At 46.6% G+C, this 19,737-nt stretch overlaps 1 protein-coding gene across 2 annotated transcripts; it reads right to left on the reverse strand.

Annotated features, from left to right (window-relative positions):
- Window positions 1-2,784: 2,784 nt before the first annotated feature.
- On the reverse strand, window positions 2,785-19,689 carry SLC66A1 (solute carrier family 66 member 1). Of its 2 annotated transcripts, XM_020973137.2 has the most exons (9): window positions 19,497-19,689; window positions 15,410-15,503; window positions 10,298-10,492; window positions 7,767-7,896; window positions 6,897-6,984; window positions 6,173-6,315; window positions 5,559-5,651; window positions 4,776-4,961; window positions 2,785-3,383 (listed from the first exon to the last, which is right to left on the reverse strand). In XM_020973137.2, the coding sequence occupies exons 3-9, from the start codon at window positions 10,489-10,491 to the stop codon at window positions 3,303-3,305; spliced, it is 915 nt and encodes a 304-aa protein (XP_020828796.1). In that variant the 5' UTR covers window position 10,492; window positions 15,410-15,503; window positions 19,497-19,689; the 3' UTR covers window positions 2,785-3,302. The 2 variants fall into 2 exon arrangements, with proteins under 2 accessions (XP_020828796.1, XP_020828795.1); XM_020973136.2 differs by lacking the exon at window positions 15,410-15,503.
- Window positions 19,690-19,737: the final 48 nt, after the last annotated feature.

Genomic DNA, 19,737 nt, shown 5'->3' on the forward strand with positions numbered 1-19,737 from the left:
CTAATGAAAAGCTCTTTTATTTTGGTGTATTCCTTGCTATATTCTAATATGTATAATTTCTGATCTGTTTGCCATTTTGCTTGAATAAATGGGTTTTACTTGCTACTTGCCATGGTCTTTTGTGTAATTAGTGTTTGTCAGGAAAGGGCTAATCGGTGAGTGGGAGCTAAAGACTACCACCCCCTGGAGTCAGACGGACCTGAGTTCAGATACTTAATAGCTGTGTGACCCTGGACAAGTCACTTAACCCCAATTGCCTCAAAAAAAAAATCAACTAAGGAAGCAGATTTCCTTCCAACTTCAGACCTATCTCTCTAGACCTGAGATAGCTAAGGGATACATATAATTCTACTAGACACCCCTTTCAGAGAATGGAGAAAAGAGTGCCCAGCCTCACTGAACTCTTGGGGCCTGCCTGGCACTCCCAAAACTGGCAGAAGAGGCACCGACTACCCTTGGCTCTGCTCCAGACAGGAGCCAGACCTCAGATGGTATCTATGCCATATCTATAAATTTAGATGAAATCTTGTGGACATCCTTCCTCTCTTGCAGAGATAATGCTTTTATAACCTAGGTCACAGGACTTGAGGCTTGAAGGGAATCCCAGCCAGCTGACAGTGGAATAAACTGAGGCCCATAGCAGCCAAGTGATTTCCCCAAGGTCAGCCAGCTAACAAGTGGCAGAGTTAGAACTCGGATCTGGGTCCTCTGAGTCTGTCCATTACACTCTCTGGCTCAGCTCTAGAGCCACCTCCTTCGTGAGCTTTTCTGATTCCAGTTGTCATCGACCTCATGCCCAAATGCTCTCACTTATACCTCTTGATATAAGGACAGAGAGGACTAGCCTCTTTGCCAATACACCCTGCAGTCTCTATATAGAGCCAGTGTGGGCTAGAGCCCTGAGTGTTTAAGTCACTTGCCCAGGGTAACACAACCAGGAGATGCCAGAGGTGAGATTGGAACCCAGGCTGTCCTGGTTCAAAGGCCAGCCCTCTAACCAGGATACCACACTGCCTTTTTTTTTTCTTTTGGGTATATATCCTGCATTTTTCTACAAAAGTTTTTCCTCCCCAATGGAATATAAGCTCCTTGACAGCAGGGATTGTCTCATTTTTGTCTTTGCCTACCCAGGCCCAGTAACCCTACTTAGTAAATACTTTTTATTAATTGATACTTTCCATGCTCCAAGGAGTGCAAAACTCAAGCATTTTGAACAAATGTTGCTTTATCCCACAGGGGATCCTAAGCTTTCCTCCTGAGGGCACAAGAGTCATCAGAACTGAGGGGAGACCCCAAAGGCGATTGAGTCTAACCTGTGCTCAAATAGAAATCATCTCTAAAAGACCCTTGAAAAGTGGTCATCCATCTGGGGAGGAGAGGAACCCCACTAATCCCTGTTCTGTACAGCCCTTCAAACATCTAGCAGCCCAATTCATTTGAAGGCAGCCACAGGGGTGGGCTTGGAGCCAGAAAGATCTGTGTTCTAGTGTTGCCTTTGATGCTAATTAAAGCTAACAGACCAGCATGACCCAGGATCCTTCATCTCTATAAGTCTCAGGGTCCTAATCCAAAAATTGGGCTAACAATCCCGTATTAGCTATGCCTCAGCACCTCAGGTAATACCCTAAGGTTAAGGAGCCAAATAGAGGAAATTTCCTCACAAGGAAGAAATTTTTTTTTAAAAAGGGCATGTCTCAGTTTGCTTCTTCGCAATTTCGTCAGTGGAGTGAGGGGTGGGGTTGGATCTGATGACCTCTGGGGCCAAGGAGAACAAGTGTCTTTCAGGACACAGCCCTGTGACTTCCAGCTGCCTAGCTGAGCTGGGGACAAGCTGGCCTGTTGCCCAGACCACTGGGGGTGGATGGAGCCCAGGGCCTGTTTCTCTGTCTGCTGAGCATGCTTAAAGCTTCCTGAGGTCTCAAGGAGGATGCGGATGGAGGGCCCTAGAGAGCACTGATCCTCCGTGGGGCATTACAGAATCTGAGTCAGAGAGGACTGGCCTCAGAGGTCACCAGCCCAACCCATCTGAAGCAGAAACCCTGACCTCCTCTCCTGGGAAAAAAGGTGATCCAACCTCCCTCTACCGGAGGCTCGCTGGCCACTGGCCCCTGAGGCAGCACATTCCAATCAGGGATGACTGTCATTGGCAGGATGTTTTCCCCAGGGTCCAACCAACATCTGCCTCTCTGCAATTCTCATCTGCCACTCCTTCCAGGGTTTTACCCTCCAGGGCCAAGCAAACCTGTCTAATCTGTCTTCCACAGGACAAGCCTTCAGACATGTGGCAGCTCAGTCTTCTCAAACTACTGTAAAGTATTTTGTAAAGTCAGTGCCTGGCATGTAGTAAGCACTAGAGAAATGTTAGCTATTGCTATTATTATTACTATTATTATTATTATTATTATTACTATTACTACTACAACTATTAATTGTTCTCTCCACCAAAGCTAAGCATCCTTTATTCCTCAAATAGCTGGAAAGGCCTCCTACCCTTATTCTGGGGCCAAACAGAAAGAGTTTAATCCTTTTTCCTCAGGCCAGTCTTCCTCCTCCAGGTATGACATCAACAAAGGATGCTCACAGAAGACAGTCTGCAGGAGCCAGCCCATGATGGCCACCTGCATGCTGGGAGTTTACTGAGCTCCTGCCCACGAGCTCTGGCACAAGTCTGCCCAAGGAGCTTTGCTTTTCCTCTTCCCCCCCAAGAGCGGCAGAGGACATACGGAGAGTTCGGCACAAAATGCCCCCCACCCAGCTGGAATCAGAAATACAACCAGAGGGCCGTCCGTGTGGATGGATTTTACTTGCAAATCTGATGCTGGGTAAAATATAAGGGAAGGAGAAACTGCTAGCTGAGTTGTGGGGACCAGAAGCCAGCCCCTGGGGAGGTCAGGGGTTGGGGAGAGTGTAACCCAGCCAAGGGAGGGCGCAAGGGGATACATCCTGGTGATCTGACCACAAATCCCTGACCATCCTGCTCTGCCTGGGAGCCTGAGATCTAAGCTGCAGGGCCAGTGGGGTCTGGTCCTTAGGGAGGCCAGTCCTGGCTCACAGAAGGAGGGGAGCAGGCTCATGGAGGCTTGCAGAAATCTAAGGGCAGAAGACTCAGGCTGGAGGACAGCAAGAGACAGGAGGGTTTCAGGGCTCCCCTCAGCCCTGCTAGCCCTGGCTCTCCCTCCTTAGCACCTAAACCAGTCCCAACTGGAGGGCGACAGCACCACCGTCTCCCTTCCATGCTTCTCCCCTTGCCGAAGTGTCTGCCTGGTTCTTTTGGCCATCCTGGTCTTGGCCTTGGAACACGATCAGCTGGGATTCTGGCCCAGCAGGGGCTCTCTCTCAGCCGAGGAGGGCTGCTTTCTATAGATGAGGAACTGAATGGAGATCTGGAGAACAAAGTCAAGGACAGCCACAGGGCAGGGCCCACCTCAGCTCCCCGTTGCGCTCCCTGCCCCATCCCCTACCTTGGAAGCGTCAGATCCTGGAATGCCCCCTGCTTCTCCCCTCCCCCCTCTCCTCCTGAGTAGCCTTTGCAACTGAAGTCAAAGGTCACTTCCTCCAGGAAGACCTTCCAGATTCCCCCCACGACCTCAGAGAACACCTCACTGACACCTCTCTCTAAATACACTTATCATGAAATAATGAGCATTATAGTTATTTCTATGTCCTAGTCCTCTATTTGGCTGCAAACTCTCCAAGGGAGGGACTATTTCTTAACTTTTCATCCACCTCCCCAGGTGATGGTACTTCCCTCTCTGACAAAATCGCTCTGTATTTATTTCATAGATGTTTATACCCCTTTGCTTCCATAAGAGAAGGTAAACTTGGGGGCAGGGATCATGCCTTACATCCTGTATAGGGCCCAGCACAGGCCTGGGCACTCTGTAAAGACTCACACAAGAAGGCTGAAGGGTCTGTGATTTCATTGGTTGCCTCTCCTGCCCCTTCTCCCACAAGAATCCCAACCAGCCAGGGGCATTTATTAAAAACACTTACGTGCCAGCTTCTGTGCTAAGTGCTGGGAACATAGAGAAAGGCCAAAACTGTGCCTGCCCTCAAGAAGCTTCCATTCTAACGCTAAGTACTACAGAAAAGGCCAGAGAGGTTGAACTCACTTGCCCTGGATTCCATTGCCAATATATGTTAGAAGATGGATCTGAATGCGGATCTTCTTGACCCTCCCTTCCCCTCCCGTAGCACTTGATACAGGCTAACTGGAGCAGTAACGATTTGTTCAAATGAAATGGAGGTTAGCTTGCTCCCTAAAGCACCTGGCTCCACATGCCAGCCTCCCCTCCCCATGCCTGTCTCGTGTGCCATCAAAAACAAGCTTAGCACAGACTCCCTTTCTGTAGGGCAGGCTGGCACCTTCTCCGCAGCTTAGAGTCTTAGAAAGTTTCCTGGGGGCCCGGAGAGGTGAAATTCCCGGCCCAGGGTCATGCCGCCAGCATGGGTCAGATGTGGGATTTGAGCCCAACACTCTCTGCTCCCTCTCGGCTGCTTCCCAAAGCCAGCTGCCCATCATCCACTATACCACACTGCCTTTAGGAGCTCACATTTCCATGTTGTTTTATAACTTACAGAGCATTCGGCTCACACCAGCCCTGCGTGGAGGCCAGTCCATGTCATCATCCCCATTTTACAGAAGGGAAACTGAGGCTTAGCGGGCATGATGGTCATGGCTAGCTTCTTCTCACTGGAAGCAAAGAGCCCCCCCGCCATGCACGGCCCTGGGGTCGCCACCCTGTCTGCCTCCAGCGGCTAACGCTCAAGGATACAATGACGTCCAGCAGCAGCACGCCCAGGCTGCCGATGAGCCAGGGGAGGTGATGGAGAAGGAAGCTGCTTTCGGTCTGCCCGGCCTCAGGATTCTTCAGGAGCACGCTCAGCCCGTACAGCATGTTACCCAAAATCACCAAGGCAAAGAGGGAGTAGGAGATACCCTGGGTGGACTTCCTCTGGAACTAGGAGAGCAGAACGGGCCGGCTAAGCCTGGGCCACCAACTGGCTTTGTGCCTTCTATGGAAGGGCCTCCCCATTGGCTCCAAGTTAAAACAAAGGGCAGCCACAGATCCAGGAAGGAACAGATGCTTTCAATGACTGTGGGACCCAGGAATCCTGATTCCCAGTCTCTCAGTGCCCAGAGCAGGCTCCCTTTCCACCTCCCCTAGAACCTTCTCCACAGACTGGGAAGAACCCCAAGAAGCCAGTCCACTGGGCCCAGGCCCCGGAACTCTGGTTCCTTCCACAAGTCAGGGAGTCCCAACCAGTCTCCAGCATCCATCTATGAGGCCATGAAGATGTCCAGGCCATTCTGGGGGAGGATGCAATCACCTTGAGGACCAAGACTCACTCTGGAGGTGAAGAGGCCCCACCTGATTCTGATTATCACCCATCCCTGGGAAAGGACCATTCCCCTGCCAAGACAGGCCAGAGAACTGACCAGACAGCCAGTGAGAGATGGAAGGGCGCCTCAGGAGGACAAGAAGGGACGCAGATGGACACAGAAGGTGAGAGGTGGCATCCTGGTGCAACAAGGCCCTTCCCTTAACGGTACTTACATTGGTGTAGATCTGAGGCAGACGAGACATCAGGTACAGCATGCTGGAAATGGAGCCAATGGTGAAGCCAATGATCTCCTGCTTGGTGAAGGGCTGGGTCAGAGAGAGGGGGACAGAACCAGCTGTTAGGAGACCTGACATTTCATCAGATCCCAGTTCTGAGGCCAGAAGGGACCTCGGAGGCCACCAAATCTACCCCATCATTTAGGAGACTGTGGAAACAAAGCCCAGGGAGGTTACCAGACTCGCCCAAGGTCACAGGGCTAGTAAGTGATGAAGCCAGGATTTGAACCATGTCCTCTGTGCCTCCAGATCTTGGGCAGATACTCTCTGAGACCTCTGCCAGCCCTAAATCTATGATCCTATAATTTCCCCAACAAGGGAGTTAGAGCCAGGATCTGACTCCAAGTGTAAAGCTTTATTTTTGGCAGACTAGAGTCATTCTGGGTGTTGGGGGACACCCTGACTGACCTACCTGTTTTTAGGGAGTCCCACTGCTCAACAGCTCATTGTGGACCAGAGACACTGCCCGGGCTCAGAGTGGACCTGCCTTAACCCCTTCCCCCATTCAAAGGTCATTTCTCCTTAACCTCCCTCCATCCCTTGGGACTTACTTTATCAGTGGGCTCTATATTCATGAGGGTCCTGCTCCGGAAGACCTCCTGTGGGACTGAGGGGCTGAGCTGCAGGAGGAGGGGGCTGGCTGATACTGCTCCGAAGGAGATGAACAGGAAGGCTACGTTGATGGGGGCTGATACTGCACACAAGACAATACTAGGGATTAGAGATTTGGGCCCTTGTCCCTCTGCTCGATGAGGGTGTGGGTGGGAACAGCCCGACTTCAAAGTCATGCCTCTGAGTGGAAATTTGGGAGACTGAGAAAAGATGGGTTGGACAGTGTTTAAACTGAAATTCTGCAGACTTAAAAAAAAAAAAAGAGTTGGGGGAGAGTTTCATCTCATCAAGGAACTGGGTGGTGATGCATAGAGCAGAGCAAGGCCAGGGAGAGGGGCTTATCAGAGGGCCAGTCCCACAGAGAACATCAAAATTAAGAAAGAAAAAGAAAAAAGAAAGGAACAGGAAAGGGAGCCCCAGGCAAGGCCCCCAGATGGTCCTGGAGGATTAGATCTACAAGTAGATCTCTAGACCTACAATAAGTAGATTTCTCAAGAGTTCCCTATCTTAGGAGATAAAAGACCTCAAAACCACATAGAGGGCCTCTGAAATTTCTCCAGAGAATGAAGACCCAGAGAATGGGCCATGTGGTTCTCTCCCTCCCAGTCACTGTTGGGGCCCCAAATGACAGAACGGTCCCCACCTCCCCCACCCACCACTCACTTAAGGAGTGCCGATTTCTGTACTTGTAGTAGAAGTAGAGAGATATCATTAGGAGGTCAGCCAGCACATAGTAGATGGCAGTGTACGTCTGCAAAAAAACCCAAGACATCAACTAACTCTCATTCATAAGGCACAGATAGGTTTCTGAGCCTCAATAACCCTTGCTGGAAGAGGGCACGGGTGGAAGGATGATGTTGGGCTCTCAAAGGGAAGGCTGGTGGAATGGAAGCTTGGGCACATGGGGAAGCTTGGCCATGGGCATAGTGCCAAGCTGTACATCTAGTGTACAAGGACCAACCTGGCTAAGTTTGGGGAGACTGATCCCCCAGGGGGGATTTTTTTCCCACCTGACATTAAGAAAGAGACTATGATTTGCCTCGGTATCCACTTGGAATCAGATGCCTAGGTTTGAGTCCAAACTCTGCCAAGGGGCCCTGGGTTAAGTTGCTTGCCCTCTCTGGACCTCCCTTTACTCATCTGTAAAATGCAGACAATAATATTTACACCACCTCCTTCACAGCGTGGTTGTGAGTAAAGGACTTTCTAAGCCTCAAAGTTTTATGGAAGGGAGGCCTGAAGAGGTGGACACAGCTAGTAAGTGTCCAGAGAAGGAACTGAACTTAAGTCTTCACTGACTCTCTGAATTCTTAGCACTTTCCACCTCAACACCTAGACTTTAAAGACTGGCACAACCAGATGAGGATATCGGGGCCCACACAGGTCACCACTGGCCTTGGCAGACCTCCCAGCCCTGGGCTCTTACCCCAGGCTCCCCTCCCCCATGTCCCCACCCCACAAGGCTGGGCCCCAGGGACACCTCGTCCCTGCCTGTCCTGCCAGGCCATCTCAGGACCCAGGATAAAGGGATACCTGCAGAGGTAGCTGATTGGCGAGGAAAGAGCCAATGAGGTTACAGGAGTCTCCACCTAGCCAACCCATCAAGAACCAGATGGAGATGGCCTGGTCCATGTTGCCCGTCCTGCAGGCCTTGACGTACTGGCTGTGGAAGACAGAGAAGGCCATCACCCTCACAAGAACTACTCCTTCCTCACCCAATATCTTCTGACCCCGAACCTTCCTGCGTACTGCAGTGATGTCAGAGCTGACTCTGCTTTAATAAAGAGGTTCCAAGGTACTAGCCATACTTGGGTTCACAGGTTCATGGATTTACATAGAGCTGGGTGAGACCTCAAAGGGCATCTAGTCTAACCTCTCATTTACAGATGAGGAAACTGAGGTTTAGATAGGAGACGTGACTTAGAATGAGTCAGAAGGGCTCTCACAGGCTGTCTAGTCCAACTGTGCACAACTTTCCCCCCCCGCCCATTTTGCCGATGGGGAAGTAAAGGGAGCAGCCTATGGTCACATAAATAAGAAGAACTGAGATTTAAAGCCAGACCCTCTGACTTGAAGCCTGGCACTCGATTTCCACAGTGACACACTGCCTCCCTATGGGAGAAAGACTATTCCAATGAATGCATAAAGAACAGATTGGAAGGGGAAGACCTGTGAGATGAGCGTTACATTAGTCCAGGTGGGAGTGAGGGCCCAGATTTAGGGGGGTGGCCACAGGGACAGAGAGAAAGGAGTGGATGAAGGGGGGCCACAGAGGTAGACTCAAGTCCAGGTAATTGACTGGATATAAAAAGTAATGGAGATGGGAGGACAGGGCTGTCCAGTAATGGTCCTAAAGTCTTCAAGCAGCAGAGGGGTCAAACATGCAGCCCAATCCCTTACCCCGGCCCAGGGCCTACAACACCCTCAAGTGCAGCCTAAGCCAGATTCAAAGCTAACTGGGAAATACTGAACAAGATAAACAAAAATGCAGCAAAATGTAGATAATATTACTACATGATTATCTAAGTCACTATGCATGTACGGTTTAGGGGCCCCTATTTCTCTTTGAGTTTGACATTCCTCACCTAAAAGACCTGGAAGACTTCACCATCATGGGGTGGAGTGAGGTGGGTACCATGTTCCCCCTTCCCATACAAGATAGGCTAATTTGTCCTTAAAATATATCATAATTGTCTTGGAGATCTGACTGGCTCAGAGGCCTAAGGCTGAGGCATAGCATCCTGGTCATCTGAATACAAAGCAGCCCAGACCCAAGAGGTTGGAGCCCCTTCCTGAGCCTTCAGACCCTAGATCATCTCAGTGAAAAAAGCTGAGCTCACATGAAGCAACGCTTTGTTCTGCATGAGCGTCCTTTCCCAGATCTGAACACCCTCCCCCTACCATGGCTAAGTAAATCTTTTGTTAACTGTTTAAAACAAAGGAAGTGAGGCTAGAGAGGCAGAGAAGGTCACTCCCCTGCTCAAGAAGTTTCAATGGCTCCCTATTTGCCTCTAGGATCAAAATAAAACTCTTTTGTTTGGAATTTAAAGCCCTTCACAACCTGGGCCCCAGTCTACCTTTAAATGTCATCAGAGGGCTGCTAGGTGGTGCAGTGGATACAGCACTGGCCCTAGGGTCAGGAGAACCTGAATTCAAATCCAGGCTCAGATACTCTCTAGCTGTGTGCCCCTGGGCAAGTGACTTAACATCAGTGCCTCCAATGATAATAATAATGATGATGATGATAAATGTCATCAGAAAAATCAGGAAAAGGACAAAGGGTCTTTTGGTATCTCTCCACCAGATCTCCAGAGCTCTGTAAGCTTCCTGGCATGCAGTAAATGTTTAATAAATACTTTTTGACTAACTTTCTCACTTATTCATTCAAGATGGGAAATAGCGAGTGCCAGAGGGCTAAGACAAAGAAGTCTCTTGCTGGTCTCGCTCCAGGCTCGACTTCGGACATGATCAGGCAAGGGCAGGCAGAGGCTACAGTAGCTCAGAGACGCTGAGTGACAGGCAAGGGAGTGCAGGTAACCATTTCAACACTCAGGCTGAGGTCTGTGTTGATGGGGACAGGGAGTCTGAAGCAGGGAAAGGGAGGAGGTCACAGCATCACAGAATCTTAGCACTAGAAGCGTATCTCGCCCAAGCTGGCCCTAACCAAGAATCCCGTCTGCAGCATTCCTCACAAGTGGGCATCCTGCTTGCCGTGTGCTGGGATGGGGGGCTTCGCGAGCTCCCAAATAAGCTCATTCCACTGCAGACTGAATCCAATGGTTGGTCACTGATATCAGGCCTAATTCTGCTTCCCCCACTGCATCCTAGTTCTGTTTCTTGAGGACAAACCCTTCTCCACTTGACAGGCCTCACATACTTGCAGAAGGCAGCCAGAGGCCTGGCTGTCCTTCCTTCCTCCCTCCCAAACCCCACAAGGCATTTTCTCTTCTCTTGGCTAAGGCCCCTTTCTCTTCCCCAGATTAAGGGTCCGTAGGTCCTCAGCTCAAGAGAAGCTGACAGTCCCTGCTGGCCGCACGGGCTAACTGGTCCCCGACTCGACTTACGGGAAGGCAGCAGCAATAAAACATAATATTGAAGTCAGGCCCAGGATCACGCTGGCTATGTCCCACCCATCCTGGGCACACTCGTTGAACACATCCCAGATCCAAGGGGAGCCATTGGGACAACTGGAGAAGTTCTCTGCGGCAAGCACTCTGGAGCCAAAGTTCTTCCAGACCATGGTGGGGGTGGAGAGCATTCTGAAAGGAGTAAACATATATAAATCTTAAAGTACTATATCGATATTACAGGCAACTAGGTGGACCACAGTGCTGGGGTCAAGAAATCCAGCCTCAGATGCTTACTTAGCGGTGTGGCCCGGGGCATGTCACTTCAGCTGTTTGCCTCAGCTTCCACATCTGTAAAATGGGCTTAATAACAGCCCCTACCTCCCAGGGTTATCACGAGGATAAAATGGGATAATAATTACAAATTGCTTAGCACAGTGCCTGGCACACAGCACTTTATAAATGCTGCTATTGTTATTATTGTAATTATGCCAAAGTTTCTTGTAAAATGGGGATTTTATTGCCTACTTTATAGGGTTAGTGTAAGCATCAAGTGAAATAACATATGTGAAAAAGCTTTGTAAACCATAAAGTGCTATATGAATACTAGTTGTGATTATGATTATGATTGAAAGGACTTCCAGGTTAGGGCAGGAAGGCACCAGAGCCTGGAACCAGCCCCTCCAAGGCTCCTGGGGGTCAGGGTTAGGAGGAGGATGAAGAGGGCCACTTCTCTAAATACCAATCTTGACCTCATCTGCTCTCTAATCAACCCCCAGCGCCTGCGCCCTCTCAAGAATAATCAGATTAAACAGACACCCTGGCTAACCCAGTCTGGATGGAAAAAAGAGATAATTGCTCCTGGATACAGACCGGAGGAACGAGTTTTAACTGCCCTTCCTAGTTAGCACTGTAAGGATGAGAGGTTTGGAGTCAAAGCCTGGCTCTGGCCACTTGCTCTTAGACCTCAATTTCCTTAGACCTCAATATCCTCATCTTTAAAAGGTGGATGATGAGAACATCTCCCCTACTGGGTGGCGGATCAAATGATTTGTAAACAGTTAACTGAATCTGCTTTTCCATGCCAACACAAGGCTCAGTGCTGGGATACAAAGTCAAGTGTGGTCATGTCAGCAAGGCTAAAGAAAGCTCACAATGTGTCAGGCTCAGTGCTGAAGCTGGGGCCATATGACTGTGTCTGTCTGTGAAAGAAACCTAGAAGCAGCTTCCCCTTTGTCCCCAACTTCTTGCACAGCTGAAAGGCAGCTTCCAATGACTGGGGTGTTGTAGCTGCTCTGGGCTCCCAGAGAACTCCTCTCAAGAAGTTGGGGACAAAGGGGAAGCTGCTTCTAGGTTTCTTTCACAACCAGATACAGTCATATGGCTCCCTAAAAGTATCTCTGAAAACAGCTGCACAAAAGCCCTGAAATTTGGCACAGTGTACCCTCCACCCTGGAAGCAGAGCCTCACTTTAGCGAAGAGTTAAAAGTCAAGACATAGGCTAGAAAAGTGAGCAAACAGAAAAAAAAATTAACTATAAAAAGCTACTATGGTGACAAGGAAGATCAAAACACACACTCAGAAGAAGACAACAAAGTCAAAACTCCTACATCCAAAAGTCTCAAAGGAAAATATGAACTGGTCTCAGGCCATGGAAGACCTCAAAAAGGATTTTAAGAAGCAAGTAGGAGAAGTAGGAAAAAAAAAACTGGGAAGTGAAATGAAAGTGATATAAGAAAATCATGAAAAACTAGTCTACAGCTTGCTAAAGGAAACCCCAAAAAATACTGAAGAAAATAACACCTTAAAAAACAGCCTAACCCAAATGGCAAAAGAGGTCCAAAAAGCCAATAAGAAGAAGAATGCCTTAAAAAGCAGAATTGGCCAAATGGAAGAGGAAGTCCAAAAGCTCACTGAATAAAATACTTCCTTTAAAATTAGAGTGCAGAAATTGGAAGCTAGTGACTTTATGAGAAATCAAGACATTGTAAAACAAAACCAAAAGAATGAAAAAATAGGGGCAGCTAGGTGGCATAGTGGATAGAGCACCGGCCCTGGATTCAGGAGGACCTGAGTTCAAATCCGGCCTCAGACACATAACACTAGCTGTATTACCCTGGGCAAGTCACTTAACCCCACTGCCTAGCTACAAAATAAATAAATAAATGAAAATAGAAGACAATGTGAAATATCTCATTGGAAAAACAACTGACCTGGAAAATAGATCCAGGACAGATATCTTAAAAATTATTGGACTATCTGAAAGCCATGATCAAAAAAAAAAAAGCCTAGACATCATCTTTCAAGAAATTATCAAGGAAAACTGCCCTAATATTCTAGGATCAGAGGGCAAAAGAGAAATGGAAAGAATCCACCAATCACCTCCTGAAAGAGATCCCCAAAGGAAAACTCCTAGGAATATTGTAGCCAAATTCCAGAGTTCCCAGGTCAAGGAGAAAATATTGCAAGCTGCCAGAAAGAAACAATTCAAGTATTATGGAAACACAATTGTGATAGCACAGGATTTAGCAGCTTCTACATTAAGGGATCAGAGGGCTTGGAATATTATATTCTGGAGGGCAAAGAAGATAGGATTACAGCCAAGAATCACCTATCCAGCAAAACTGAGTATAATCCTTCAGGGGAAAAAATGGTCATTCAGTGAAACAGGACTTTCAAGCATTCTTGCTGAAAAGACCAGAGCTTAACAGAAAATCCTGACTTTCAAATACAAGACTCAAGAGAAACATGAAGAGGTAAACAGGAAAGAGAAATCATAACAGATTTATTAAAGTTGAGCTGTTTATATTCCTGCATGGAAAGATGATATTTGTAACTCATGATACCTTTGTTAGTATTGGGGTAGTTGGAGGGAAAAAATTATATGTATCTATAGACAGATAGATACATAGGCACAGGGTGAGTTGAAGATGAATGGGTGATATCTGGAGAATAAAATTAAGGAATGAGAGAGGATTATACTGGGAGAAGGAGAAAGGGAGAGGTAGAATGGGGTAAAATATCTCACATAAAACAGACAAGAAATGACTTTTACAGTGGAGGAGACAGGGGTTGGGGGGAAGGTGAGAGGGAATGAGTAAATCTTATTCTCATAGGATTTGGCTTAAGGAGGGAATAACATACACACTCAATTGCATATGGAAATCTATCTTACCCTACAGGAAAAGGGGGGGGAGGGGACAAGAGAACAGGGGATGATAGAGGAGAGGGCAGATTGGGAAAGGGGGTAATCAGAAGCAAACACTTCTAAGGAGGGACAGTGTCAAAAGAGAGAACAGAATAAACAGGGGGCAGGATAGGATGAAGGGAAATATAGTTAGTTTTCCACAGCATGACTACTATGGAAGTGTTTTGCATGACTACACATATATAACCTGTATCGAATTGCTTGCCTTCTCAATGAGGGTAGGTGGGGGAGGGAGAAAGGCAGAAAATTTGAAACATAAAGTTTTAAAAAACAAATGTTAAAAAAAATTGTTTTCACATGCAACTGGGAAATAAGATATACAGACAATGGGGTATAGAAATCTATCCTGCCCTACAGGAAAATTGAAGGGGAAGAGGATAAGAGAAGTGGGGCAGAGATAGATGGGAGGGCAGATTAGGGGAAGGGGTATTCAGAATGCATGCCATTTTGGGGTGGGGGAAGGGATGAGATAGGGAGAAAATTTGGAAGTCAAAATCTTGTGGAAGTGAATGTTGAAAACTAAAACTAAATAAATTCATTTTTAAAAATTTTAAATTTTAAAAAATTAGAATTGAGCAAGTGGAAGCTAATGATTCTATGAGAAATCAAGAAACAATAAAAACAAGACCAAAAGAATGAAAAAAAAATAGAAGATAATGTGAAATATCTCATTAGAAAAAATAACTGACCTGGAAAACAGATCCAGGAGAGATAATTTTAAAATTACTGGACTTCCTGAAAGCCATGATCAAAAAAACATATATTGTGCTGTAAGAAAGGATGAGTTAGATGCTTTCAGAAAAACCTAGAGACTTACATGAAGCGATGCAAAGTGAAATGAGTAGAACCAAGAGAACATTGTACATAGTAACAACAATACTGTAAGATGATCAAGACACCTCTGAAGGACTTATGATGAAAAATGCTATCCATTCCCAGAGAAAGAATTGATGGAGTATGAATACAGATCAAAACACTTTTTTTACTTTCTTTATTTTTCTTGGATTTTTAATTTTGGTCTAGTTTTTTGTTTTTACAACATGACTAGTAAGGAAATATATTTTGCATGACTACACATATATAACCTATATCAAATTGCTTGCCTTCTCAATAGAGGGGTGGGGAGGGAGGTAGAGAATTTGGAACTTAATTTTAAAAATGAATGTAGAAAATTGTTTTTACACGTTAATTGGGAGGAAATAAAATGCTACATTAGAATGAGAAAAAAATAAGAAATCAAAAAAACAAAAAAGGAAAAAAGCTCTTAACCTCAGGTTCCCCATCTGTAAAATGGGAGAAAATTAATGATAGCATCAACCTCACAGATCATCTCGAGGGTCAAATCAGGTGATGTATATACAGTGATCAGAGAAAAAGGAAAAGAATCTATATGTTCTAATATTTATTGCAGCTCTCTTTGTGGTGACAAAGAACTGGAAACTGAGGTGATGGCCATCAACCGGGAAATGACTGAAAAAGTTGTGGTATATGAATGTAATGGAATACTACTGTGCTATAAAAAATGATAAGCAGGTTGGTTTCATAAAAACGTAGGAAGACTTACCTGAAATAATGCAGAAATGAGCAGAACCAAGAGAACGTCATATACAGTAACAGCAATATTGCTCAAAGAGTAACTGTGAATGGCTAAGCTATTCTGAGTAACATGATCAACTATGAAGGAAAATGTTATCCACCTCCAGAGAAAGAAGTGATATATGGAAATATATTGTATGGTTCTCTCTTCTCCTCCTCCTCCTCCCCTTCACCTCTCTCTCTCTCATAAATACACATACACACATAAATATAAAATGTTGGCCTTCTCTAATGTTGGATTGGGAGGAAGGGAGAGAAACAACCTAGAACTCAAAATGTAACAAAAAATAAATTAAAAAAAACACCTTGCATAGGATCCTTGTGTATGTCACTCTTTAAAGCATTAGCATCAGAGAAGTTACATCTTGAAGCTCCAGCCACATTAAAAAGTGTTAAACACTAAAAAATAAAACAAAAACAATTAGGCTCTTAATTAATAAATGCCTGTTCCTCAAAGAGGGGGTGGGGTGTGTCTCTCCTTCCCCAGGATCCTTCTGGCTCTATCCTGTGAGGCTCTAGGCAGATTATCAAGCCTCAGACCACTGCTTTTTTTCCTCTCCTGCTTCATTCTCCTTTCTCTGAACTCTATGGGAGACTCCAAAGGCCTCTGGGCCAGTTCAGAGCATAATTTTTCTTCCAGGGTACACCAAAAGGCTGGTTTCTGAGTAAAAGGTAAGATGGGGTTTTCCTTAAAGAGTCTCGTTAGCCTCTTCCCAAACTGGTAGGAGACAGCAGTGAACTAACCCCTTGAAAACTCTGCTTTTTACCTTGGAAGTTCATAAAAATACAGAATAAGAGTTCAGAGGTCATCTCGCTCAAAACTCCTACTCTCTCCCACTTCATTTTGTAGCTAAAGAGCTTCTCCTAGGGTGGACATTCACTATATTCTTCCCTCCATTAAAAGATGTGCAGTCCCTTCCAAGTACACTAGTCTGAAACCTGAAACTCCAATCTTCTCTCCAATACTTCTCCAGGGATCTAAGAAGGTTCTCTACTATCAGGCATCTCATTCCAAGCAGTATCAGAAATATCTCCTTTGGGGAAATGTCTTCTTCAGCAGACTGAACCAGAAAACAAGCCTCGGAGGACTTAGCCCTTTTATGCCTGGAACTCCCTAGAGGCCCTTCTGCAATGGAATTGTGATTGCCTCAGTGACCCACTATACTTAAGCCTAACTCCATCCACTATTTGTCTTAATAACAGAATCGAGCATGTATATAGCACTTTAAGGTTTGCAATGCACTTTATATATATTAACTCATTTGACTTTACTCTCAGGACACCTCTCACATACATCCTTTTATCCATCCTATGCTCCTGCCTCCTTGGCCCTCACTCTCTCCTTGTTCAGTCCTGTCTGACTTTTCATGACCCCATTGGGGGTTTTCTTGGCAAAGATACTAGTTTGCCATTTCCTTCTGAAGCTCATTTGACAGATGAGGAAACTGAGACAAAAAGGGTTAAGTGACTTGCCCAGGGTCACATAACTAGTAAGTATCTGAGGTCGGATTTGAACTCTAGAAAATGAGTCCTCCCGGCTCACTATCCACTTCCCTACCTACTTGTACCTTCTGCAAGGACTTCCAAATAAAACAGCCCTCCACTTCTCAATTGTTATGGTCTCCTCCATTAGAATGGAAGCCCCTAGAGGGCAGGTTATCTCCTCACATTTGTATCCTCAGGGCTGAGCACTCTGTTAAGTACCAGTCAATAAACATTTATTAAGTGCCTACTATATGCCAGGCACTGTGCTAAGCTCTGAAAATACAAAAAAAGGGCAAAAGACAGTCCCTGCCCTCAAAAAGCAAACCATGGGGGGGGGGGGCTGTGACAAGCAAACAAATATGTACAAATAAGCTATATATGGATTAAATAGGAAATACTTGGGAGATTGAAGGCATTTGAACTAAGAGAGGACAGGAAGAAATTCCTGTAAAAGATGGGATTTTATTCGGGCCTTGAAGGAAGTCAGGGAGGGCAACAGACCGAGACAAGGAGGAAGAACATTCCAGGTACAAGGGACAGCCAGAGAAAATGCCCAGAGACAGGGAGACAGAGCACTTTGTTTATGGAACAGCAAGGACTTAATAAAACCAGAACCTAATAAAATGACTTTCATTTATATCTTCACTCAAACCTTTCCTCCATAGTTTACATGCCCACAGAGTGGATGGTGGTCTTTTTGGAGAACTCAGCACAGTCAGGAGACCCTTCCCCCAACTGTGAGAGTCCAGTTCCATTACTGTGCACCTGCCCCCCCCAATAACTAGGCAGCCATGGTGACCCCTCAATCCCAATACCCAACTATACATACACACACACACACACACACACAGAGTCCCACAATGCTCAGCACTGTCTAGACCCTCACCAGGATGCTGCCTGAACAAAGCCACTGAGGGTTCAGAAAGCCCAGGTCCAATGCCAAAATCCTGGATCAGCCCAATACACAATGGGCCTGGGCTGCAGTTTGGAGGAGTCTAACCTTGAAATCCCTGTCTAGCCTTTAGAAAAGGCAAGGGATGGAGTGTACCTCACTTATTACTGATACTAGAGGTGTCTGCACACATGGCCTGCACACAACACTCTTGAGTATTGCCCAACAGATTAAAATGAAATTGGGAAATATTTAACAAAATAAGTAAAAATACAATCAAACATAGATAATGTTCATATGTTGTTTTTAAAGTCAATATGAGGAGGCTGGAATTCTTATGTACAGTCTAGTAACTCCATTTCTACTTTAAGTCTGACACCACTAACATATGCTAACCGTGAAGTCTCTATAGTATATACACTAACAGTGGAATCATCTGCTCAGTGAGAGGGCACAGCAATTTGGAGCCCAAGTCTCAGCAATGGGAGCCTAGTTATTCATGTAACTGATCTTGTTTAGGAAATCTGTCAGATCTGTTACTTAATTATTATTTTACCCAAACTTATTATTTCATTAACAGGAACTATCAGGATGGAAATTCCCCCCATCAAAGAAGACCAAAAACTTGTTAGTAAGTTAAAGTGTTGCTAAGAGTACTGAGAAATTAAATCAATTCATCATTCAATAAGGTAGCCTTTATTAAATATAGACTAAGTGCCAGGCACTGGGCTAAGCTCTGAAGATACAAAGAAAGGCCAAAGATAGCTCCCATTCTCAAGAAGCACTTCCATCTGATGGGGGAGACAACATGCAAACAAGTATGCTCCAACTATGGCACATAGTAGGTGCTTCATGAATGCTAGTTAAATTGATTGATATCATGCTGACCTCATTTGGGTGATGAATCTTTCTCTTGATTTGACAGAGTTTAGGAGAGATCTCTAGGTCTAGGGCTGGGTCTGCACACAGGGCACATAGTTGTATATCCAGTCATTTTCTATGGGATATTAAAGTTCTGGAGCTAGGTCCTTGGAGACCCCAAGACTGCTTAGCAATTGGTGCTTTCTCTATGTTAATTATTTCCTAGTATCCTTTATATAGCTTATGTATATTTATTTATCTCTCCCCATTAAATTGTAAACTCCTTGAGGGCAGGGGCTGTCTTTTGCCTGTTTTTATAGTTCTTTCAATCAGCACAGTGCCTGGCACACAGTAGGTGCTTAATAAATGCTGGCTGATTGTCAGGCTTTCTCACAATCCAAGGTAAGAGGCTGACCTCCTAATGTGGCTTGATGTTTACAATACATCTGGAAATGTGCCAGCACATCCTCACCAGACAGCTTAGGCACGCTCATTAATGCCCTGCTTGGCTGATGGAAGGGAAAGGAAAATGGGGGTGGGGAGTCAAGACGCCCAGGACTTCTGGGTCCCCAGGACTGCTCTCCCACACCTGCCGGATTACTGGATCCCTTCCAGGGAAAAATGATAGCCTTGCCCGGAAGCTTCAGTCCTTCCCTGCCCAGGAGGCTGTGACTCCAGGCTGGGACCGGCATAAACAAGACCTAAATCGGAATCCTAGCTCAGGCAGACCTCAGGCAGATCCCTTTCTGTCCCTGGGCCTCAGTTTCCTCATCTGAAAAAAGGGCAATGTTAGACCAGAGACTCCCTTCAGGTTGCTTTCAGGTCCACACGCCGGGAACCCAATGAAGGGTCTCAGGGCGCCGGGGTGGGAGTTGGGGGTTGTTGTCTGCTTTCTTCCCGGGGCCCCGGGGCCGGACCAGGGGGCATCAAGCCCCGGTATGGGAGGACGCAGGGCACCATCCTACCCATCCCTCCAGGGCCAGCTGCAAGCCCCGGATCTCAAAGAGCTTCCAATGCCTCCTCTGTAAGAAGAAAAAGTGAAGCCCTCGCCAGTTTGGGCAGTGGCCCTGGGAAGCTGGGGGAGCAGACTGGGGGGTTCCCGGGCATCAGGGATGCCTAGCCCTGGACCAGCCGCCTCCCTGTCCCCAACTTACCGCATGCAGCAGGCAGACGGCTCCAACCGCAGCAGCTTCGGCTCTCGCAGCCCGGCCCGGCTCCAGCAGTCCAGCGGCTCCGGTCACCTGACTGCGGCCGTCCCTCCGCTCCGCCCTCCGGGAGGTGCCGTCCCGTAGTGCCTCCTCCTCCGTTTTCTCCTCCTCCTCGGCCTGCGCATTCGCCTCTGTCCGGCTCTTTAGAGACTGTCCCTGGGATCCGTGACCGCTCCGCCCTCCCCTC

This window comes from Phascolarctos cinereus, unplaced genomic scaffold (assembly GCF_003287225.1).
Source record: "Phascolarctos cinereus isolate Bilbo 61053 unplaced genomic scaffold, phaCin_HiC Scaffold_726;HRSCAF=1367, whole genome shotgun sequence".
Taxonomy (NCBI): domain Eukaryota; kingdom Metazoa; phylum Chordata; class Mammalia; order Diprotodontia; family Phascolarctidae; genus Phascolarctos; species Phascolarctos cinereus.